Genomic DNA, 26,582 nt, shown 5'->3' on the forward strand with positions numbered 1-26,582 from the left:
TAGTGTATGCTGATTCAGATCCTCACTCTTTTAGTGTTGCAATACAGTAGGAAGAAAGATAGGGAGCACGTTCATATAATGATAGTAAAGGACATTACCAAAACGTTAATCATGGTGTGTAGCTCTAGCTGAAGGCTACAAGAAACAGCAATAGAAATCTACTTATACCTCTTTTGTTTCTAGACCTTGTAACCCAAAACAAAATTTATATTCAAGAGCACAATAATATGGACCTCTCCTTATTTTCAATTTTGTTCATTAAATTCTATTCTCTTCGTAACAACGGTCTCAGATCACGGCTATACAAAAGAAAAGTTGTAAAGTTTTTCTTGCGGTAATTACTTCAACAGAAACGAATACAAAGCGAAGTTGATCACTTTGGCCTTCTATGAGACTGATGCATGAATGGAGAGTTCTTCAAAACAGAACTTGCGTAGTAAAATTTGGAAATTAATATGAAATAGGATTAATCAACTTGCCTCTTCACAGACTCATACATAAATGTGAAATATCTTACAAAATTTCTTGCTTCGTCTAAATCACTGCAACGCTAAGAATATCCCTTGGCATTGTATTTTGTGCGTTATAATCGTCTTCTTATTCGCTGAATCTTCCAAGAATACGCAACATTTGCATATCATTCGACGTTATTGTGTCGGTGCTATTATCTGGAAAAGGACGATTGTTCGATAGGCAAGACCAGGTCTCATCGTGGACGTAGTACGCAACCCATTGCCAATTGGAGCGATGCCAGTGATACCACCGGTTCCGGTGCAGATCCCGGAACTTCCGGTCCTCACCATGGACACCATCGATGTTAACTCACTGCCAGAAATGGAACGGTTCACCGTCGAGCTTAAGAAGGACATTTACGGCCTCGGGATCACCATCGCTGGATACGTTTGCGAGAAAGGTAATCCCTCGCGCGCCACAAAGAGTTATGGCCTTTGGTTGTTTCGTGTGAATTATTTGTAACGCGTGGAGAATTGGAAGCTTCCAAAGAAATGTACTTTGGTGATCCTTGGAATTTTAGAAAAATTGGATACGCGTCAAGTTACGTTTATAGCTCGTACTTGTATATTATTTCGCGTCTTTGAATTTTAAACGTTCGAGAGCTGGAAAACTTGGAAATTTGGGAGTTTCGAAGTTTAAAGGGTCGAAAGTTTTAGAGGTTCACGAGTTTGAAAGTTTCGAAATTTTGGGGTATCGCAAGGTCTCTCGAAGCTTAGAAATTTGAAGAGGTTTACAAACTCGGGAATTTCGGGAAAATTGAAGAATCGCGTAACTCTTCGAACATTTGGAAAATTCCAAGTTTAGAAGTTGGAGAATTTCGAGGTTTAAGCATCCGGTCAAAGGTTGAGAACGCTGAGGTTTCGAAGTACGAAGATTCGTGAATTTGAAGTCTTAGAAGCTTCGAACATTCGCAGGTTTCGACGTTTGTATATTTGAAAATTTATAAATTCGCAGTTGCGAAGCTTGCGAATCTCGAAACTGCGGAAATATAGAAAAATTCCAAATACGGTATTCGGTACCTAAGTTAGAATATAATATTTCTTTTGCCACGTAGTAACCACTTTTACCTCGTTCCGATTACAGAGGAGCTGTCTGGCATCTTCGTGAAGAGCATCAGCGAAGGCAGTGCGGCAGACTTGAGCAACAAGATCCAAATAAACGATAGAATAGTAGAGGTGGACGGCCATTCTTTACAGGGTTATTCAAATCATGAGGCCGTCGAGGTGCTACGGCGCACTGGACAAACGGTAGTTCTATGTCTGGAGAGATATCTACGTGGACCAAAGTACGACCAGCTTCAGCAAGCAATCGCGGCCAGTGAACTGAGACTACCTCAACCGAGCTCTCCATCAATCACCAGTTTGCCAAGCTTCCCGATTAGCGCGGTAAATTCTCTTCCTTCGAGTGTTTTATTCAAATTCATATCTGATAAACGGGCTTCTGAAAAATATGGAATATTATCATTACAACTTTAGCGACACATGAGTCAGAGAACGATGCGAATCGAGAGCGATTCATGTTGTTTTTCCTTGGGACATTGACACCGTCTTGGCATACCAAACGTATCGACAAACAAACTCCGGGCAATACGATGTCGCCGCTACGCGCATCCGTCAATCAAAGTTGAATTCAAACTTTCCGACTTAAGCTTTCCCGACCAGTATAAATAACCGAACACGTTCGTTAAGACAGTCAGTAGCAATCAGTCTTTAGCATTCTTATATCAGCGATCAGTACGCATTCATTAGCAAATCAGTCATCAGTTAGTATCGAGCGATCTACGATTGACTCTCTATTTTGTATTATATATTTATAAATACATTTGACTACACGAAATATCTACTCGTCTCATCACTATAAACGCCAATACGTTCAATCGTACAATCGTCCTCTATACGACCATTAAATAATTGGATTATCATTGCTCCGATTATATTATTCTAGTGTTTCGATCATTAGTCATGGACGATATCTTCTACCTTTTATTTAAATTAACACGTTCGAGATCAGTGACTTGGAACAAAACTCTTCCGAATTGTTTGAAAACTGTTTTGCAGTAATAAATGCAGTAATAAAAGAGAATATGTTTTAGGCAATTTTTATTTGAAAATGCGTTATGTTGTACACGGTATGTCATCGGATACCTGTAATGATTTTGATGTTTTATACAATTTGTGTGAAATAGCGTTTTAGTTAAAATCTCAAAAAAATAAACACGCAAAAGGTAATGATATTTATTTCAAGAATGGGAAAATTATATAACACGTATGTAATAGGTATAAGCGTTATTTATTTGTTTAATTGTGTGAGACATGTGTATTGTCGTCGGTTATTGTAAAATGCTGCATAGCATGTACGCTGTGCCATCGGTCTGGAATGTGTTAAATATATCTTTATACAGGTGTTGTTCGATTCAAACAAATTGAACCAATTATTCATACAATTATTTATGATCGATATAATACGATGTAAAATCAGGACTCACGTGTAATCTGATTATTATTCATATAACGTAGTATCTTGAATTATAAAATAACACAATCTGTGTTTATGTCAAGCGACGACTATATTTCGAAAAGTTGGAAATTAATTAATGTAAATATTCAAAAAATCACATGGAATTTAGAAATTAATTTCTAATTTAATTAACCTAAGTGAAATAGAAGGTATCTATTAATAATTGCAGCGACAGCAAAATAAGAAGTAGGAACAGACAGTTCAACAATATTAATAGGAAGAAAGAAAAAAAGAAAAAAGAAAAAAGAAAAAAAATATAGAAAGTTTTAATGTTTAATATTTATATAACTTTAACAAGATAGAACTTATTTCTTTCACAGAAACTAACTTTATAAAATTTTATGTTAATATATGAAACATATTCTGTTTACAGGATGGAGAAACTACTACTGAGATAGAACCGGAAGGAGAATCGCACACGACTGTTGACAGCGCAATTCTACAAGAGGGTGAACGCGAGAGATCCTCGGATGAATTAGATGACGCGGCAAATGTGGAAGCTCTGTTGAGCGACCCATCCAGCGAGCTTACACCTCAAATTCGAGCCGCCATTAAGGCGAAATGGCAGAAGATCGTAGGCCCAGACACGGAAATTGTGGTGTGTACCTTGCTACGCTAATACCTCCTTACTCTGAATAATGTAATATATCCTTCATGTTTTAGGATTGTTGAGAATTTAATTATCAGAATTCTTGCATTTGGTGTTACTTAAAATTTTGGATTATCCTTATGTAGATGCTATAGCTTGCAAGAAAGTACAGTAGAACATTTCTAAAAGGGTTTTGCCAAGTGGTGAATTACAGATTCATTTTTAAAGGAAGATTCGATAGCTTGAGAAAGCAATTTAATTAACCGAAGACTTGGAAATTACGTTTTAAAGACTCTAGCAATTTAGAAAGCAACGTGGGTAATTGGAAATTTAGAAATTATTTTTAAAAGACTACAAATGTTCCAAACATAATTATTCGCGTTTAATGTTTAAAAGTCTTCTTTATTTCTTATAATACCTATATACGAGTGTGTATATAAATTTTTCATCAACGAAAGATTAAAGAAGAAAATTTTCCTGTCTGTTACCGATAGGTAGCGCAATTGAAGAAATTTGCGGAAGGTAGTGGCCTTGGTATAAGCTTGGAGGGAACGGTGGATGTGGAGAATGGACAGGAAGTTAGACCGCATCATTACATAAGATCGATTCTCCCGGAAGGACCCGTAGGACAAAACGGAACGCTGCGTTCAGGGGATGAATTGCTGGAGGTAAAGCAATAGTTTGGTTACAGAGTTCAAGAAGCTTTCCTCCCTCTTAAATCCAATTACCATAAAGGATTAATACCTCTGGCGAAATGTGTGTGGTTTAGCAACTTGTAGTTTGTCGTCGGCTTACTTTATCAATTTATTAATAATGAATATAATTTCATTATTTTTATTACACCCTTTAACCAAGTTAGAACCAATTATCTCGACAAAATATATTAAGAAATAAGTTTAAATATTATAAAAGAAAATTGTGATTCCTTTTATTTTTAGAGAAGAGTGATTTTTAAGTTCAATATACTGTCGAGTAATCCTGTAATACCCAAATTCCTTTTTTTATTTGGTTTTGGGACAATACAGAAATATAATACTCTTTTTAACTTTGTAAAATTGTTTATCGCTTTTATCTTGGTTTCTTGCATAGATAACAAATATGTTTATTTTCTTACAAACTTCTAGAACATTGATTGTTGATTATTTTCTGCAACTGTGTTAGTTTAACAATTAATAATCTGAAACTGTAAATAAGTTTTAATAATATTTTATTGTGAAATGAAATTCCTGCATTCGATATTAGTAGTCAGCAGAATTTGTATGAAAATAAATAATTTTTGATAGATATTACATTTTGTGCCATTAGTTATGTTCAGTTACGTTTTGTACGTATAATATCAATTTCGTATATTTGCTGATGCTCGAGAAATGCGCCAGTAAACACAGAATGGACACAGCCTTCTAAGCTGAGAAGCTTGGTATGGGCACAACACAGCGTCCTAGATAATCAGCCATCTAAGCGCTAACCGTGGCTAATGCTGTTTAACTTTGACAATTAGGCGAGAATCATTGCTTTCTGTGGAAAAAAACCGTGAACCGAATAGCCAGCGCATTCGCTACTAAATTTGCATGTAAAATTGTGACATACATTAAAATTTAATTGAAACTTGGCGAATAGGAACATTCGAAATCAGAAAAGGGACATTTGAAATACTACGTGTATTATAGACATATTTACGCCATTGAAATTTTCCATAAATATATAAAAATCGTTAATCTAACCATCAGCATTTCTAAAATTCCAAAAATGACAAAGATACAATAAATATTCATATAAATAAGTTATCAAATATTCGAAGATTAGCTGTCGTCAGATATTTATAATATAAAATAATAACTCAATATGTGCGTATATTAATCTGAAAACAACATTATTTGCATTATTATTGCATTATTGTAAAAAAATCATTAATCTGTAGAAACAACATTAATTAATTTCAAAGTAGCTGTCACATATAATTTCAATTAAAAGACGCTTCTCGAATTATAACACCCAGTGTGAATCACCTTTCATACCAATCCTTCCCCAATCTGCCCATTGAATCAATTAATAACGAATTCATAAATAAAGCCGATCCATTAATATTCAACGATTTTACGGCCAACAGGTGAACGGATATCGATTGCTCGGCATTAATCATATGGAAGTAGTTAGCGTGTTAAAAGAATTACCCATACACGTTCGCATGGTCTGTGGAAGAAACATCGCTTCGCAGGATCCTCTTTGCCCTATCGACACTGCTCAACATCAAGCTGCGTTCCAAACCAGAGTAAGAAATTGAACATTTTCTAATAAATAATAATGCAGTTCGAGTGCGTAATATCGGTATTTCGAGCGTAACCAGGTGAAACGTGTTTTATAGAGCATCCTTGGCGGATCTCTGCAGAATTTATTGCCAACAATGGACCGTTTGGTGAAGGCCAAGTCTGACGGCTCGTTAGCGTCGACGACGACCACGGCTACGGTGACCGACGCAAGCTTGAATAAAATGAAGTCGCGATCTTTGGAACCGTTGACTGGTCTGGCGATGTGGAGCTCCGAACCGCAGATCATCGAACTGGTAAAGGGAGAACGGGGCCTTGGGTTCTCCATTTTGGATTATCAGGTATGAAAACATTTCGTCGGTTTACCTATGTTTTATTAATTGTTTATGTTTTACCAATGTTATTTGTAATTGATTAATTGCAGACGTTTTGTGAAATTGCGTTATATTACGAATTAGTAAAATACAAATTTATTTAGTTGAAGTCCCTTTCCAAACATTCAAACCTAATCCCAGACATTCAAATTATCTTAGTTTGGAATTAGTGATATAATTAATAATTACTTATTACTTAATATAGTTAATAATTACCATGTAATAAAATAATGATTTCTATATTAAGAATAACGAAATCGTCATTATGTGGTATGTATATTGTGTTGTTACCGATACTTTAAATTATAATGATATTGATGTTTCAGTATTAAGTAGATTTAGCGTTATCGGTTTGGGACTAATTGGTATAGATGTATAGTAAAGGAATTTCCGGGATTATTGCGTTTAGTAAGATTTGGTAGCTAGGTTACGAGGGTCTTAACGTGTTACATAATTGGGGTGTTGCGTAATGGAAGAAGCCAGTAAATCGACCCAAGTCAATCGAATTCGTGTTCAATTAGTTTTCGAATGCGCATGATTTATTAAGAGATTTTAGAGATTGGATTGGAAACTAGAAATATCCGGAAAAATAAAATATCCCCAAGTTATCTTTTCTCGCATACAGTCACCATTACTCTTCGATCAATATGTATTCATCTTTCAAAAACTTCCTTTTTATAATAACAATTAAACATTTTCAAAATTCCTTACATTCCTCCTCTTTGCAAGTCCTTCTTCTCTTTCATTTAAAAGTTTCAAATTTTCAACTTTTCCCTAAAAAATCACCCCTCCAAAATAATAACAATTTAACAATCTTTAATTTAATATATTATCTCTATCATAAATATATTATTATTGTATGAGTTATTATAAAGTCGGTATCTCTCACAGCAGCACTTTTAAATTTACCTTTACCAGCACACACTTTAAAACCAGCACACTAACAATCTTCCATCTGTTTGTTCTAGGATCCAATGAACCCCAATGAGACTGTGATAGTAATAAGATCACTGGTGCCCGGTGGCGTAGCTCAAGTAGATGGTCAGTTAATACCAGGCGATCGTCTTCTTTTCGTCAATGATATCGCCCTGGAGAATGCAACGCTGGACCAGGCGGTGCAGGCGCTGAAAGGCGCCCCTAAGGGCACCGTGCGCATCGGTGTGGCGAAACCATTGCCCATCCCAGACAGTATTGTCCAGGTGAGCGATCAGGAGGATCGGATCGAACCGACCGTCGATAGGGATAGCGAGACGGCCACGTGCTCGATCATGGATAGCCACAAACAGAGGCGAGAATACTTCAGGGAACGTAAAGTGAACGTGATCGAACCGCCTCATCATATGGATTTGATCGAGGGTTTGAAGCATCAGCACAATCTTGTTAAATCTGAGAGTTTCTAAGAACGATGGATTTAGAATGGATTTAGAATGAATTTAGATTGATACTCTTGAGTAAAATGGGGATCTTCTACTCCTGGATATGGCGCACTGTTTTAAGATGATGCTGGAAACAGAAAAGAAGTTATGTTAGATCGGTTGGTTTTAATTTGGATTCTTCTTTTTCCTTAGGTTGATGGTTAGAAAGTAATACAAGTTTAAATTCTGTTACAATAGAACTCCATTTACTAGAACGAAATTTTAATTAATGCCTGATTAAGTGAACTATTGCTGGTTGGCTTCACTTATCTGAATGTGAGCTTCTATTACGTAAACGAAAAATAATAAGTAGCGGGGAAAATTAGTGAGAACCTATTATATAAACTGTTTATTCCTCGACAAGTTCCAAACAGATCAGGAAATCGACTGGTTCTTGTAATAGAAATTCGCTAGCATTTCCTTCGCTTTCTTTTTGTTAATTCTGTTAATAGGATTTAATTATTAGAATCTCAACTGTTCCTCTTTTGACTCATAAAATCTATGTTGCATACACACAGTGGTTGTGCATATCGATATATTATTCATATTCATTATAAGAATACATAATGTTTGTATGTATATGATTTGAAATTACGTTCGACCATCAACTTATTGAGAATTTAATCCTCCAATTCGAGAGGTAGAAAATCTTATGAGAGGCTCTATCAATAGACGTCACTAATTTTTATCAATATCGTCCAATAATGAAGTCTTTCATGCTTCAATCCATTCATCCAACCGTTTTTCTGAATTGCAGTATACGTTTATTGTTAGAGTAACCGCTCAATATTCTAAAGATATATCTATGATAAACCAATATCCAACGTCTATGAAGATTAGATGTTATGTACATGACATGAACGTTTGTATATATATCAAGTAGTTTCTTGTATGTTGTAGACAGGAGTAGAAGAGATCCGAGACGCTCAGCGAGATTTGGTTTCAATAATGTTGGTTTAGGTGTATAGTTTGACCAATGTAACTTTGATAGTTAGATCGTACCATTTCTGCAGTAGACCATCAACAAGGATATAAAGGAATTCGAGTTGCAATAGTGGAACAGTCTACAATTGTACACAGATCCACTGAAGTTAGAATCAATACAATCTGCGAACAAACCCTAAGTTTACATGACTACTATCTTAACATTAGAAAGATCAACTGAATCAAGTTAATCCATTAACAAATTGAAAATTATTTTCACAAATATGAATATGATTATTAGCGATTGTTTGATCTTAAAAGAAGAATCTCCTTGTGTACCTAAAATAGCGACAAATTCATTTTAGTAATTATTTTATGAAATAAAAAATTGCTTAAAAGAAGTAATAACAGGAAACATAAAAAAAGAGTAGGAGTGAAAAGTACTTGAGTCTTCTACCATTAAATCATCTATCCTCTTTTGAAATTAGATACTGTACTAAGCTATCCTAAATATTAAAAAAAATCATCTTTGATCTGATTTTAATATCATTTTCTCTTTATCGACTCATGCAAATGAGTGGCAAAATTATATTGGTCAAACTGTACACGTTATATGACGAACTTAAAAGAATCTGTCTGTGCTTGCTCAAGTTATATTTTCAAGACATGTATTCAGCCTCTGTTTCCACGTCTATCGAATGGATTCGCCTCGTGACTCGCGTGTCTTCGAGACGACCGACTTTTCCAGCGAAATTCGCATCAATTAAGTATTTTCGGTTTTTTCCTGGATATCTTTTTTTATTGTTTTACTGTTGGCCTCTTGGAACTTATAAATCAGTGACGATGCTTGAAGGTATTTCCCCAGGGTCGTTCCTACAGGATGATCGTGGTTTTGAAGCGATTCCTGCGTGTTTTCCGGAGTTATCCGTCCAGTGGCAATCTCGAATACGTTTTACGTCGTGTGATACAGTATTTATCACAAACAGAGCTAGAAAGTTGAATCTATTTACATATATTTAATAACAAAATATAAAAATCGAACAGAAATGGAATTTTATAAAGAAATTGAATTCAGTACAGGCAGCTCTGCTATAGTCTGATTGAAATTAATTGATACTTCAAGGTCGACTCCCTTACTTCCAATGATGCATCGGATGATCTTCCGAGCGATCTTGTCAAGTATTTTTATTGAATCCTGACATTGACAAAGGAGAATACACGAAGATGATTTAATTTTTACAAATTTGTTTAGAATTGTATATTTGAGTAATATACTAGTTAGTTAAATGAATTGTATGTTTAAATAATTCGCTCGAAATTTTGTAAAATGACTTTATACAAATTTATGCATTAGGTTATAGAACCTATGAATTGACATGATTTTTATTCCCATGAATTTCTCAGTTATCAGTACATTGTCAGAAATTGATAGTAAACGAACAATAAGTGAACAGCAAATAAATATAAGATTTTGTTATTACACATTCTATATTAATAATTTGTGAATGCTAAATTGTGAATGTGTCCTGTGGATCTAGGATTTTTATTAACGTTATTTAATTAAAATTCCAAACGAATAGTAAATCAGATCCACAGTTTACGTGTTGGTGTTGTTAACAGTCATCTTGAGCGAATGACTTCAAGCAAACCATATCCATTACTGAAATCAAAATTCCTCTAACAAAGTTTCACACGGCGTTCAACGTGGCCAGATACCCGTCTGACGTTTCAAACAGTACTTAATTCAACATCAAGGCGTCGATTAACTATTACCCGCACAAGTATTTTTCGACTTGTTAGTAACTATTATATAGTTGTATTCGTGGTTTTGCTGAGACAATCGAATCCGTTTAACTCGGTTTGACGAAACGAATTTTTGACTAATTGTAAGAGACGAATTGAGGAATTAGAGACTATTTTTTGTTCACAATGCAATGAAATTATTCCAAGATTATAATACTATCGATAAAATTAGATTTTTTACGAAGCTTTTCTCGTTAGCTTCTATTCTATAATCTCGACAGGTTTTATCGATTTCTTTCCTTTTCTTTCTTTTTTCTTTTTGATTCACTTTACCGTAGTTATGAAATTTTATTTACTATTTACGGCACGAATTAATCATTTTTCTTCTATGTTTTAGAAAAGTATATAAGACTGTTAATTGTCCAGAGTAATGTAATTACGTGGATTTAATCGTCTTTGATAGGTATATTTTTCCAAATATAATGTTTTAGCGAAGTAGGTTAATATGAAGATTATTTTTGTCGAACGAAAAACATGGAAAAATGAATGGTACGAGGAGAATATTCCTTTGAATTTTTGAATAAAGATTTTACAGCACGTGTATCAGTTATAGATAATAAATAGGGTGCCGTACAGGTTGTTTTTATTTTTGTTTAACATTATCCATCCGAACCTTTTCCTATCCTTGTTTATTTTTTGTTGTTGTTGTTAAATATTTATTTATTTCTCACACTTTTATTTCCTTAATTGTTTTCCGTTATGTCCGGTCATATTTTGTTATGTTAAAAAAGTTTTTGTTTCATTACACTTTCTTTTAATTAAAATATAGAATGTATCAGGAAAAATATATCTCATGTTTAGTAAAGAAGATAAAATTTTGAAATAATAACAATTTAATATAGAATTTTATTTTAAATTTGTTGCGATAACAGCTAAATTGTTATAAATACAGAATTCGTATTTACAATAATTTCTCACTTTCTTCGTGATTTCTCTAATTTTTCATAATTCTTCTTGAAACTATCTGACACATTAAGCCATCAAATTTGAAGGCAGAGGGATTCTTCAGATTCTTTTAACGAACTGTTCAAATTATCTGTTCAATTAAACGTGATAAACAATTCCAGTGAATTTGATTCAGTTTTGTAGGTCGTTCTATTTTTTTTTTTCTTTTTTTCAACGAAGAAACATCTGTACCTTATGTTCAGCCGGAATCAGTTTGCGCTAATGGATTTCCTTTCGAATTCTTAATTTAGAAAGCGAGTATAGTAGCCTTCAGAGACTTCGTTTTGGAAAAGAGGAAATATCTAAAGTGCGTTTAGAATTCAGCAGTAATCTGCTTGCGGTGTTCTTAAATTAATACATTTCCTTTAGATTTATCCTTTTATCGTTGAAACAGCTTTTCATTGTGATTTTTATCTCTAACGCGGTTTAAATCTGAATTTCTACATTTTGTTTCACTCTGAATTCTGAGAAGAATTTCCAACGCTAATGTAACGTTCGGAAATATAAAAAATCACAGTGTGAAAATTACGAATCTAAAGATTTGGTTAATAGAAAGAAATTAAAGTGATATAAATGCTGTATAATTGTGACAGGATTAACTATTATTGTTTCAGTGTTATTTAAAATAGACAATTTTTTAGTTTCATTTTCGCGGAAATTGGAAATCGCCCCGGAGATTTTCGCTTCGCTACAGCGAGATAAATGGTAGGATTCACTCGTTTTATACGTGACTGATTCCGGCACGTTTAGATATTTTTAAATTCAACCTCGTATTTTCGCGTAATATTTTGCTTAAAAATGTAGAGAACCGAAAAATGTGAAAATAGATAATACGACGGAATAGTTGGTGGAAGCGATACGTCCGCATTTCGATCCTGTTTTTTTAAACAATTTCGAAGTTCACTCGAACAGAGTCAATTACACGCGATGCATAATTTCGCAATAATTGCATTCGCATTTTCGATCAAGTCTGAAAAGGATATTGAAGTTAAAATGTTCTAAAACATTTCTTCTTAAAATTCGAACGATTATTATCTACGCTGTATTTCAGGCGAAACGCTCTACGTATTAAAAGTTCATGAAATTGCAGCTGAACGCGTTCTACGAATAATTCACAAATAAAACACGTAATAGTGTATTAAGGAGCATAACGTGGCGATAAATTTCATAGGGAAATTATCTATTAGTCCGGAGCATAACGTAGGTAACGAAGTATCATTAATAACGAACTTGAACTTGAAATGCAAATTTTGAAAATTATCGCCTTGAAAAATAGAAATGGAAGAGGAGGGATATCGTCAAAGGAATATTGTCAAATGAAGAACGTTCTGTTTCGCTGGTATTAAAATTAGAATTAAAATGTGTTGCGGCACATCGCTTCGTTTGACTCTCGTGTCGTTTCTTAATATCTCTCAATTATCACGATTTTCAATTATGTACATTGTCACGTTAACTTGTTTGGCGATGACCTGAATTGATACGTCTCTCATTGATTTATTAACACAACACTTTGCCGCAATTTACTCTCAATACGGACAATAAATTTATTACTCGAGGGTATTATTAGAAAATAGAAGAAACGATAAATTGTATTCTTAAAATTAATTATTGGTATTATAGATACAAATTTTGAGATGCTAAAGAAACTGCATTATAATTCCTGAATTACTTGTTTCAGATTATTCAATATCGTTTGAATTGTTCATACTGCATCAATACGCATATCGCAACGTAATTGATTTCTAACGTAAGATACTAATTGGCAACATTTCTATCATTCAAGACTTAAAGCATCATCGACGCTAGTAACGATATTTATCACGAAATAGAAGCAAAATGTTATTGTAATTATTTATCGATACAAGTTCAGGGTTAACAATTTCGAAGAGAAACATAGCAATAAATGGCTAATGAATAGAAACAGGACTATTCTTACGTTCCAACGAAATATATCTGTCAGCATAAAGAAAGAACAGGATCGAAATTGCCAGTAAATCGCTTACACGAGGCAGTTCGTGTATCGGAATCAGAACGAATTTCACTGAAACGACGAGCAATAAACGATGAACTCGTGGAAGGAAAGGAGCGTGTTGCTCGTGTCGCGGCTGCTTGGGCCATTGTGGTCCCAGCTATCGATCGCGCAAACCAAGACTCTTAGTCTACGGCTGAGCTCGGATAACCAAGTTATCGGGGCGTAGTAAATCGTTGCCAAGAAGATAAAAAGAAAAATAAAACGAAAGAAATATACGACCGCTAGAAGAAGTCGCCGCGACGAGTGTGCAAATTGCTTAGTGTCGTCAAACGAACAACTCTATGCGAATAAAATAATATCAAAGGGAGTAAAAGAAAAGAATCAGATAATAACACGTGTATGTGAAGAGAAATGGGGTCGCGCGAGAAAGAAAGGGCGAGAACGAATGAGAAACGACGTTTGTTATTCAGTATAGTTGTGGCAATTACCGCGGATGGGTTTATAGAATGACCAACCATCGAGAACTGCTGAGTAAGTACTGAACAAAACGATTGTAATAGTGAATGAAAGTTGCCTGGTAGAGTAGCTGAACAGAACGAACGAATAATTTGTTCATTTCTTTTGCATTCGACTGACTTTTCACTGTCCTTCGAGCTCACGCTCATCTGGTACACACGTGCACACGAGACACGCCATTCACACCACCCACGTGTATACACGAACAGGACCTTACTATAATAGCGATCTTTGGTTTTTCATTTTTCCTCTTAGAGAACTGTTTCGTTCCTCTTGACAATTTTCTTTTCCTCCTACTTTTTTCTTTAAACCTTCTCTCGGAGATTTTTATTTCGCGTTATTATAGTTACGTTACATTTGCCGTTTGTCTGTTTGTATAATTCGACGAAGTAGGATAGAAGAGGGAAGAGGGAGAAACAGTGGATAAAGAACAGGAAGAGATAGTTAATTATCTCTGTATTAATTGAAAGGATTTTAGATTTTAAAAAACGTGGTTCGTCAGGGTATACGGCTGAGAAATGGAATTTTCAGGTGCGGAGATAATGATCGTTTAAACGCTGTCGAAATTTCAATGTTCTTAAGCAATTTTATTTATTTATTATTAGAACCAGCTCTTTTGTTAGAAGAACTTTATGAATAGCTTCGTAATCAAGCCTTATTTCAAAAAAGCAGTTGTCAAAAGTCAATGAATGATTTTAACGAGTAACTGTCATTGCAGCATAATATTCTCTTTTTTAAATATATTTCTGTGACATTAAAAAATGAATTAATATCGGAATTTGTGTAAGTAGTAATGCAAGGAAACAAAATTTGAAGGTTCTATCCTGCTAAATGTGTTCCTATAAATTGAATAATAATAATTTTTAGTTAAATAATGGTTATATCGTTACGTTAAAAGTTAAGAAGATGCATCGGGAAAGCAGATTAAAAATTCTCAAATAAATACACAGAGGTTACGTATTAAAATTAATTGCATGCAGAAATTTATATTAAATTCCAAATAACATCTTAAAAGTTCGTTACAGAGTTCGTTTAAACTTGTAACCGTGAAATAATCTATTCAAAATAATTTCATTCGTCCAAAGATTCATTCACCCTTTGCCGAGAAATAAACGAGAGTCCATTATCTCTGCACCAAGCTAACGCGTTAACCAGATCAGGGGAGACGGTCGTAACGAAAAGTCAAAGCACCAGAGAGAAACAGAGAAAGAGGAAGAGAGAAACTCGTGCGAGCTCATCGAGAGGCCTTCAGAAGGCTTCTCGACACAAAAAAAGGGGCGAAAGACCACACTATAATGGAATTAAACTGCAAAAAGGCAAAGGCATTAGCTGACGAGAATACCAACCACCGTGGAAAAGTAGAGAACCCTTCTGTCACCTACCCCAATCTCTTAACTTTTAAATTATCGACCACTAAAGTTTAAACTTTGCATTCAAAAAAAAAAAAAAAAAAAAAATTAAATGAAAGATACATAAAACAAACTTTCATCCATATATTTTTTATATAAAAATAGACTATTTACATTCTTAAAAATATATAATTATAAATCTAGAAAATTCGTATAAAAGGTATAGTTAATTATATATAGCTATTATTAGCGATATTCATCAAATCACAAGTTACAAGATGTTAATGTTAATAAATTCTCTTGTAGCATAATGATTAAACAAGATGTTTAGCACAATCTACAATTTGCAACTTGTTAATTTGCTAATATTACAAGTAGTATCGTGGTTGTTTTTCTCTTTCTTTCCACACACGTACGAGCAGAGCTTTTATGGTGTTACCCTCCCTTCTCAGGCAATCCCTGTTGGTTTCTAGAGATGGTAGAGTATTAACAGTAAATGGCATTTCCGGTTAAGGGTAGGTAGAATTAATGATCAAATGAAAATTAATGGCATCCCTTTATGGAAGGCATACAGAGATTTCGTGAAATATTAACGACGAGTGCAAGTATCGTTTTGGGAATAAGCAGAAACATTAATGGCAGACAGTGTTCCCTTTTGGAGGTAAATGAAATTACTGTCGTAACAATAATAATATTAAACTCATACGAAATGTTGGTAATAGAATATGTGAAACATAGATAATTCGTGAAAAATATTAATAAATAACATCGCTTTTTTAAGGTAAAAATTAACAAAATACAAGTATTAATAATATACCATAATACTTTGTTTCAAGTGCTATATGTAATTCATGCAACATTAATAATAACTATAATCTCCTTTATCAGAATCACGCAAAATTCATAGAAAATGAATCATTACTAGCAAAATAGACAACAAATAATAACTTCTATTAACCATGAAAAAGTCAACAATTTCCAAAATAATAGCAATCATAAGTTACCACGTAACAAAGAAAGGAAGCCAAAAATTTAAAAAAAAGACAAAATTACACGGAAATTCAGAAAGCGTACGGAGCCCTGAATGAAGGTAACACTATAAATTCTCCCCATGAAAAATCGCCTTCACCCCTTCTCAGTTCGATCCTCGAGCGTACGATCGATCATCGCTGGTATGCAACAATTCCTGTTCTCACCTATTCTCGCTTTTTTTTCATAGAAATCTATTAGAGCATTCCACTACTGTCTAACTACTCACTGGCACCTTTCTTCACTATTATCAGCAGACTGTCCTCGTTGTCCGGGGATCGACACGTGTTACCATTAGACACAGGGGATACAGTTCTCCTGGACGTATTACACTCTTCTCGACTAACCTAATATATCGAGCCAAATATAGTAAATTTGAATCATAGTACGCGACATACTAAGCCTTTTTTTCCTTCGATGTTGGATATCTGTCCATAAATCTCACGTGATACGCTGTATACGATTGTATCGAGTTACTCCTCGCAGGCTCCCTTATACTTGCCCTTATTCTTTGTTTTTTTTTCTTTTTCTAGTTTCCACTATTTTCTCCTTTTTCTCTCTTTATTTTTCTTTTTTTTTTTGTTCTTCCTGTTACTTGGATCGCTTCGAAGTATGCACGTGTACGTACGATATATACGTGTGTACACGCGGGCATCGTACAATGAATTGAGTCTCGAAGGCACGCGATAGTCATTCGTTGGTATTTAATCATCTGTGTTACCATCGTCATTGTCATTTTCATTTGACAATTAACCCCGCTACTGTCTTTGGATTTTTATGTCACGACTGTTTTCTTGTTGCAACGAACGTTCTGAGTAAAACGAGACAAATGGCTGTAGCCCCTTTGCCTTATAACATCGAGCTACACTCGCGATTGGACTTAAAAAGATAACCAGAAACAAGGATTATTTTATCTTAAATTTTATCTTAAATGTAATTTCAATTTATGACATTTATAAAATCATTAGAGTTAAGATATCGTACAGATACGACACTTCGATGATCCTTGTATCTATCGATTATTGATTAGGATATATTGAAAGTAAATCATCATAGAACATGTTATAAGGTAAGAGGTTAAACAAAGTTTTTAAGCAAAATCGAGACTGCGTAAACTTAGCAAAAATCGTGTACGCTAATAAAAGAATTTTTAACGATAAGAAGACACGACTGAGTTTTAAATAATTCCAAATATGTAGCAGGGTTAATCAAGGCCTACACACAGTGAAACGATGCACGTATCTTCATAGTTATCCTCATAATCTTGCGTAGAAGTTTTCAAACGAAGAATAAAGAATGTTTGAACTGCGTATTTTTATGCATTCATAAATACATCTTATTAATTAATAAATTCATTGCCAAAACGCGCAAAATACATACAGTATACAAAAAGAAACTATCCGAAGTAGAATATACAGGGTGGTTGGTAACTGGTGGTACAAGCGGAAAAGGGGTGATTCTATGCGAAAAAAGAGGTCGAAAATATAGAGTAAAAATTTTTCGTTTGAAGCTTTGTTTTCGAGAAAATCGACTGTGAATTTTCGCTCGGTACGCGTGCACTTTATCACGTCTCGTTATAACGGATTTCACTGTAGATCATTGTCGATACTACAAAGTCGATTTTCTCGAAAACAAAGCCTCAAACGAAAAATATTTATTCTATATTTTCGACTTCTTTTTTCGTGTAGAATCACCCCCTTTCCGCTTGTACCACAAATTACCAACCACCCTGTATAATTATAAAGGAAAGTAATTAAGAATAAATTAAAGAAGTGTGACATTTGGAAAATGAAGCAAATCTCTACTTAGCTTCCATTTCTTTAGTTCTGTCTGCCAAAACGTGTATTTCCATAAATATCTGCAATCTACCGAGGATAATATGCTATGCATATAGTGCACACATTGTTAGCTGCATCATGTAGGTCAGGATGCTTTTGCATTATAAAATATTTCAGTGTGTGTAGGCCGCATTATCACGTGGTCGTGTCAGTGCGGTAGTTTCGATTGGCTCGCGTTGGGAATATCCAGCAAAACGAGGGAACGTGGGATCATTTCATGATGGTTACTGGTCTTTGATGAACTCAGCCCTTTGCGGCCTGTTTTTGGACGAGAGTAGTAGAGCTAGATTGATTAAAAGTGGTAATATTGCAGGTGAAAATTTGAGATTAGATATTAGTAGAGATTTAGCGAGATTTGTGAAAAAATAGTTTACCATCGGCTAAAGAATAAATAAAGAAATTTATAAAAATTCCCTCAAGATATATATTTAATTTGCGTACATCAAATAAGAATTGCTTTAAAATAAAAAAACTCAGAAATATATTAATAGCTCGTAATAATTATTTTAGTTGTACTTGAAAAGTCTGTGCGTACTCACAATGTTTCTCGTTTATATTTATCTATGATTTTCTCGAATTTCAAAAATTATTTACCGCAACCTGACTAAGACAGTAAAAAGTTTCCTCGTGTTTTCTTTTGTCAAAGAAGTATGCGTTTCCCTATTCGATCTCATAATATATTTTCCCAAGATAATTTCATGATATTAATATCAACTTTCGAACGCATTTCAACGAATCGTTAAAACATTAGACCAGTATCATCGTCGCAATCGTTGCTATTACAGCGAGCACATGATCCTTCTCTCTGTTCGTACATATTTAAAAACAAGAAATTATCCAGCTTTATCATTTGCATCCCTGCATCGACACGATCAACGATATATTTAAAGGAAAAGATAAAAACGGAATAGGAGGATAAGAAGAAAAGAACGAACAAAAGGAGAACATAAAAATTCAAGTTAAATGTGGCATAGACAGAACGAAGGAAGTTTCGAAGTTTCGTAATCTTCAGAAATTCGTTCATTTTTCTCGCTTGTGATCATCGAATCGCTTCTCTTAAATTTAAAACTTCCTTAGATCAATTAAATTCATCAGGAATCGTTTCTTCGTCGCCGAAGGTACCTAGAATACGACGTTTAAATGGCAGAAGCGCATTTCAACAATCGATTCGATGCTTGTTAAGAAACTTTCGAAACTTTCCCTTCGCCAGTCCGATCCTCGATCTTACACAAGGCAAAATTTCCATGAAAATCGATCCGAATTGCAGTTGCACGATTCTTTCGAGATTACTTTTTATGTTGTTAAGGTCGATTCTACGGTGGAAAACTAAAAGAAATAAATGAGAAAGGTTTGCCTTGTCGAGATACGTACATCCACTCTGTGCTCTTTGCTGCAGCATCTGTTATACTTACACAAGCATGAATCGTTTACTATAGAGGAAGAATATAACACTGTAGCTGTTCAGAAATTTTCTTTTCGTTTTTAGTTTCTTTTCTCTTTTTTTTTTTTTTTTACTTCAATTATTTTAGATGAATTAGAAGTTAGAATTTAAATAGACGGACGAATTCTCACTTTGTGGCGATTTTCAACCCTTAACTGAAGAAATGGGGCGACGTCAGATATTTTATATTTTCTAAGAATTAAATTAGACTTGGAAATTGTTCATTGGAGTCGTTAAAATGTTTCGAATTTCCGTGTGCATTTTTAGATCTTCATAGTCGTGATATTTATCGCATATTAAAGTAGTTTTTGTCGAAGAGTTCAGTCTCTGTTACTTTACCTCGGAAGGTAATTGTTATATCATTCATTTATCTTATTAACGATTTTTTAATTCTAATTTATTCGTAATTTAATAACATAACGAATAATCGATACAGAATGTTTTGAATGTTTATTAATAATGAATAGTAAAATAATTCGTTCTGTCTGAAACAATACGAATGTGTGTTTAAAATACTTGTCATTTATAAATTTTTCCTTCAGATGCACATGTGGATATTTTGTTCTATGTTTGTATATACCAAAGCGTTACATTCTTCTTTTTATTAGTATGTTAATATCATCAGAGAATTGCGTCCGATGTTTCCAGTTCAGGGTTGAATTTCGTCAAAATTTGCATCAAATGCTATTCTTCTTCCGTTTAAATAGATCTATTCGCCGTTTCCGCTACCTAAATTGCGCGAAAGATGTTCATACAGGGTGATTTCTAAAACCGTCCCAGGTGAATAATTAGTCGTAATTTTGTATTTTATTGGTCAAAAAATATTCTTCACTGGATACACACGATGACGTAAAAGTTTGCATGCAAACTAAATAATATTATGTTATCGTTATTTCGCGATAAATCCTGAATCTTCGGATTTCATTTTCACAAGATTAAACGAAAACACATCATTACGTGTGGTATTCAATTTAAATTCCAATTATATCAAAGTAGCCGAATTTAAATTTAAATTGAATTATGTAAATCAAATTTAAATCGTATTTAATTTAATATCTATCAGATTAAATGCGCCTTCTGTTACATAAGCACCAATCTTCTAACGTTGTTCTTTATCCTCATTTCGTGGCTCACTACATAGAATCTAAAAAACGTACTCGTTAAAATCTACAATTCATGTCTGTTTCTTTCTAAAAACTGACGTTTATCGTTGGCAAAATTATTCCTATTTTTGGTGAAAAAGAAGAAAGCAACAGAAACTACCAATTCTTTCATGAATCCATCTAGAAAAGAATCGTTGTACGTCTATAAATCACCCTGTAATATTTCTATACGTCGAGTCGCTTATTGCTGTGTTCGAAATTAAAAGGAATGCTCGCGTGGAATGGCGTACAGTATCGATCCGCGACGCAGCTAGATCCATCATATCCTTTAACTACCTTCTCTTTCTTTTTTTCTTTCTCTCTCATATTTTGAATAACTGTTTTCGCGCGCAACTGGCACGCGTTCCCGCTACTAATTCGGCTATTTCATTTTTCATTTTCAGGACAATGCTTAAACGTCCAGACCGGAACCGTTTAGGAAGTTGCGAAGTTCGATCAAATTGCCGCAAGTTAACCTGACCAAAGAACGAACGAAACTGAAATTAAAGAACAAACGAAATGAAAAAGAAAGACAGAAAAAAAGATTAATTAATGACATACTATATATAGTATTTATATATAGTATCTAATTATTATTACATATATATATATATATATATATACAATGTGCTCGTCTAATGATCGTTTTAATAATAACAATGATATTCATATCGGAGAGCAATGACCAATCACGATGTAACATTATACATGGCTGTTTTTTTCCTTTGCTTTTACGTTGTTCTTCGTGCAAACCCTTCAAGTTCCTTCCTCCCTCGCGATCGATGGTCTTTGTTATATCTTCGTCACGTTCGTAATTTTTGTTCTGTTCTTTCTTTTTTTTTTTTTTTTTTTTTTTTTATTGTTGAGACGCGTTCGGTGTCGAATCGTTCGAGTTTTTCAATAAAATGTTTCTCGTCGACATTTCAGTGAGCAGAAATTTGGTGATATTTAAAATTCTCTCGTGTTTGATTCTTCGTGGATTGACGCGTTTGCAAGTTTAAATTCGAAATACCCGGGATTTTGTAGCGAATGTTGTTTCTGTTTTTTTTTTTTTTTTTTTTTTTTTAAGGATAGGCGTTCAGACTTTTCCGTAATTTTGTATTTGTTAAAATATATCGGTATTTTCCTGGCGCTTCGGTTTATCTGGGAAACGCCGCAGTATTATGTTTTGTTAGTAAAAACGTGGCGAAATATAAACGACATTTCGACATTCGGAGAAACGATAGAACTTTGACATTTTGTACAATTCATTTCTTCGGAACTGTCCAATTTTTTTAATTTATGTATTCGGTCGATTCTGGAAACCATTTGAATTGCAAGTGCATGTATGTGTCTTATTTTTGTTTCTTGTTCAAGATACGAATAGGCAATTTTTTATACGCTACTGTCAATTATTTATTTCCTTTTTTTTTTATTTTGAAACATCGAATGACGTGTTCCGAAAAAGAGCATGAATTTTTATCATCTATTTATTTTTATATACAATATCGCGTTTAAAATTCAATTATTTCATGAAATAATTGATCATAATATTTTTCACATCGAAGGCCATGTTTTAAGCGTAACTAAGTTTTTTTATGCTCTAACCGAAACGAAAACGAAGAAACTTCAATAAAAAATAAAGCAAAATTACCAAACGAAATACTTTTATCGATTCCTTCAATTCTACCTTCGATTTAGATTTTTAAGCCCTTTTTACATTTTTATGGCGCTCCAAACCAGGTGCAGCCTTTGGTTTCTCCGTGAAAATTTATAAGATCGTCCGCGTGCGTTGGTGTGAACTTTATTTTATAATTTACAATTACATAAAATATATGTAGGAAATGGCATAGCGCTAATAGGTTTGATAACGGTACGATTGTTACAATATGGTTTGATACTCCGTCAATCTATGTTTACACGGTCACTACTCCTCACTAATTACTCTCGTTACAATGGTTCTCTTTTAAATACGCTGACAACACTTCTTGACAACGCTGACAACACTCCTTGACAACGCTGACAACACACACCCGATATCTCCCAGGCAATCTGTCCACGATACTACACTATACTACAATATATAGCACAAATTATGTAAAAAAATTATAGAAAATAATTCGTGGAATCTCATAAATTAACTGATATAGGAAGCACACAAATAAAAAGGTGAGGAACATAATCGAACGAGTTACCAGTTCATGTGTAATCCTTTGTCTTAAAATATTCGTATTATGTTCGCGATACACTATAGTGGAAAATAAATTTTCGTTTCAATTTCTAATTTCTCTGCAACTTACAAATTGAAATAATCGTTAGATCGTACATTCCTATAGTATCTTAACGATTTTCGTATTTAAACGAGTTATAAGACAAGGGATTAATAAAGAGAAACTTTATTTTGTCTTTCCTAACGAAATGGCGACTTCCACGAAGACAGAACGCCACGAACAAATTGTTATCGAGAGATACAGTGTCATTTAAGTAGGCAACACACCTTTGAACCTGCTCTCTTCTCACTGAAAACCTTTTCAATCGTTTCTTCAACCCTTTGTTTCATTCTGATCAATGTTACATTGAATTTTAATATATCACTTATAACTTCTGAAGCGAATAACGAAATCTACCTGCTAATTTCTATTCCTAATTCGATACGTTTCGATTTAAGAAACATTCACCGATTGAAATTAGTAGATAAGCTTTGTAAAAAGTTAATAATCGATCTTACGGGGGTTTTTAAGCCTATTTGTAGGAAATTGGAAGATGTAAAAATGCGTAGAATTCACACGGAATCTAAAAGATACAGAAAGTTCCCAAACATAGCATTCGTTGTGTTTCGTGCATCAATTTTCTATCTACGTTCAATTATTTCAATTCCACTCGCAAAAATATGAATTCGCATAAATATTTCCTATCTACCTATGGCAGTTAATGTTTCTGAAATACTCCTGAAGCTAGCAGAAATATGTATTTGATCTCGAAACCAGATAAAAGACAATGTGCTTTCACTTGTCATAATTTTATTATTCAATTTTGCAAAGGGTTGAAAACGAAGGGTACTTCGACTCGAAGTATATTGTACAGTTTGTACATAAAATGTCGTGCTGCTTTCAACATTTTCTATCTCCTTTCTTAAGTAATCGTGCCCCAAAGTGTTTGTTCTGTTTGATCAACAGTCGTACTTGATCGAGAAAGAATTTTCTTCTTACGTGGACAAATATTGGTCGAAGATTCGATCAATCTCAAAGTGGTAGTATTAACCGATATCCTTTGGGAAAAAAGCATTTGTTTTGCCAGCGTTGCAGCTCTAGTTTCACGAAGATTCAAGAAATTTATTTTACACCAATGTTGACTTTGAAGTAGTCGCGTGGATACGACTTTTTCTTCTATTTCATTAATATATTTTATAATATTTCTTTTAAATATCTTCCTAGCTGTAACGTCGGCCGGAAGACTGAACATTTTTTCCCAAACGGTAAAAGAAAAAAGAAAAAACCGTGGTCGTGGAAAACTCGATTATTCGAACTAATGATTAACTGAATTGGAAAACAAAATGAGTAAATTAATTGGGAAACGCGCTTTTCGTTTCCATTGAATATATCCACTTACGGCACTTCAATTTACTATTTCAACTTTGCTATTGTACTATACTTTAAGTTTATTATTTCAACTTCCCGATTATTTAGGCGTTTCCCACTTAATTATTCTGCAGCTGTTGAATAAAAAACAGGAGCAACGAATTATTCAAAGTTCCCCAGGAAACGTACATTTGTATTTGGTTATCTTATATTTTAGCGTATCGAGTAATCGGATATTCTGTTAATCAGTGCTTGAATAATCGAGATGTTGTATTAATTGACCATCGTTGAAGGAACAAGCACTGATAGAAGCGTGTACCATATTTGTTAATTTCAGCACGCTGTCAGTATATACGCTAGTTATCAAGTAATGGGTACTACATAATAACATTTGCAGCATATATTGTGAACGCCAGCACCGATAATGTAGCGTTGCCTATGTATCACGTACTATAGCGTGATCGAAGAATATTCTTTCCTTTTTTTCTCATATGAAATATCGAAATTTCAGAAATGTATATTCGAGCTTTGGAAAAATTATTTTCCATTAATTCTTTTTTTTCAATACTTTGCTTATTTTTTTAAGGAATTTTAAATATTTCTGAAACTACGCAATGATAACAGAACGACGTGGTACGTCGAATAGTTAGGCATTTTTAACAAACTATTGGAACAGTGAGCTTATTTTATTAAATTTGAAATATCCTTTTTTCCCAACGAAATATTATCAAGAGATTATTTATTGCCTTGTAAATTTCGAGAAAGATATTTCTGGTGTAATTCTGGAATATTATTTGTGAGCATTGCTTCCTCGAAACCATAAAGAAATTGTTTGATTAAAAAAGTAAGAAATAATAAATCATTTTGATTGCTTATCTAAATTTTGAAAAAATGTGGGGGGGTTGAAAAAATAGCGTAGTGAAAATAGCAATGTACATAGTAGTTAGAAATTTTTCCATAAATGTTTTCAAATTGCGCTTTGTTCTGACTCTCTTCACACTGCGTAAATATCCAAGACTGTCTGTATAATAACTTCCAGATCTACTGCTCCACTGACTTCGTGTTCTCTGCTTTCGTCTTCCGATGCTGCCAATGATCGTATATTAATTTCCAATAGTGTACAACATCATCGTAAGATAATAAATTAAACAATCAATTGATGGAGATGCTATTATCGTACCGTGTCTGACCAGAGACGGTCCGCTTCTACTGAATGCTCCGTACACTTTTCTAATTCACTGAATTTTCTGTACTTTCGAATGTTTCTGCGACGAACGTTGACACGTTTTGTTTGTATTTTGTAATGTCGAGAACCGCACATACATGATAATTATGTAACAAAATAAAAAAAGAAATTAAAACATATATATAAACGTATAATTGTAGACGAAAATCAGAACATTCAAGAAAACTAGAACATAATTGAGTTAGTTTTACCTTGTATACGATAAATTAACTGATTACAAGTTAGTAAAATAATTATCCCCATAAAGACTCGATAATCTGATAAATCAGAAAAATATCAAATATAAAAAATAAGGAAATACCAAAGAAAGATCAATCTCATTTAATGAACTATCATCACTTTGATCTTTCCACTTTCTTTACGTGTCATCGGTTTAACCAACTCTCCAAACTTAATCAAATCGACTTTGAAATTAATCATTGGCAGCAGCTCTAACTCCAAACTTCTCTCTCGTTTCACCCACAAAATGACCACGTGTTTCGAGCTAGCTAAACTGTATTTGTATTCCATTCTCGAAGTAGCATTTTGTCTGGAACCGCTTCTCTGATCTCCCGCGCGTTTTCTTCCACTGTTTTATATCCGCGACAATAGAGGACCATTTGTCGATAGACACTGACGATGGCATTAATTGTCTGATTATTTTCTCGGTTCTTTTGTATGTCCCGATGGCCGATCCTACGGCAGAGGGTGCCACCGATTTGCCCCGTAAGACGCAGCAAAAGCTTCCCCAACGAAAGCGAAACGACAAATCACGCAGCCGAGCTCGAGGACTTCCTCTCCTCCAGATCAGGTATTCTTCATGTCGATCGACTTTTTTCTTTTTTTCTTTTTTTCTGAGGAATTTTTCATATTTTTGGAAGTACGCGATGACGAAGAACGATCAACCGTTAGATGAAGGTTTCCTTAAGGTTTCCATTATATTGATCACTGTGTGTGTGTCAATATTGTGTACAGAATCTCTTGGCGCGTGAAAGCGAGTCAAGTGTAAATATCTTATCTAATTTTTGTTTGGTTAGATGCATTATACGTGTCAATGGTAAAGATCTGTGATAGTAGTTGCGCAATACTAGTTCAAATCAGTCAGTTTTGATTCACTGAGTTTCGAGAAACAAGTTGGATGATCTGAAGAATACGTTTGCGATAATAGT

The 26,582-nt window shown here is 33.9% G+C and overlaps 1 protein-coding gene across 2 annotated transcripts in view; it reads left to right on the plus strand.

Moving 5' to 3' along the window:
* LOC100647267 overlaps window positions 1-26,582 on the plus strand; it is a 166,460-nt gene that overhangs the window by 96,764 nt on the left and 43,114 nt on the right. For both annotated transcript variants that reach the window (XM_012311732.3, XM_048408870.1), the window contains exons 11-18: window positions 694-913; window positions 1,597-1,898; window positions 3,404-3,628; window positions 4,114-4,287; window positions 5,727-5,888; window positions 5,982-6,224; window positions 7,226-7,456; window positions 26,119-26,224. In XM_012311732.3, coding sequence (XP_012167122.2) covers window positions 694-913; window positions 1,597-1,898; window positions 3,404-3,628; window positions 4,114-4,287; window positions 5,727-5,888; window positions 5,982-6,224; window positions 7,226-7,456; window positions 26,119-26,224 — 1,663 coding nt within the window. The remainder of the gene's footprint in view (window positions 1-693; window positions 914-1,596; window positions 1,899-3,403; window positions 3,629-4,113; window positions 4,288-5,726; window positions 5,889-5,981; window positions 6,225-7,225; window positions 7,457-26,118; window positions 26,225-26,582) is intronic.

The sequence above is a fragment of the Bombus terrestris genome, chromosome 9 (assembly GCF_910591885.1).
Source record: "Bombus terrestris chromosome 9, iyBomTerr1.2, whole genome shotgun sequence".
Classification (NCBI taxonomy): Eukaryota; Metazoa; Arthropoda; class Insecta; order Hymenoptera; family Apidae; genus Bombus; species Bombus terrestris.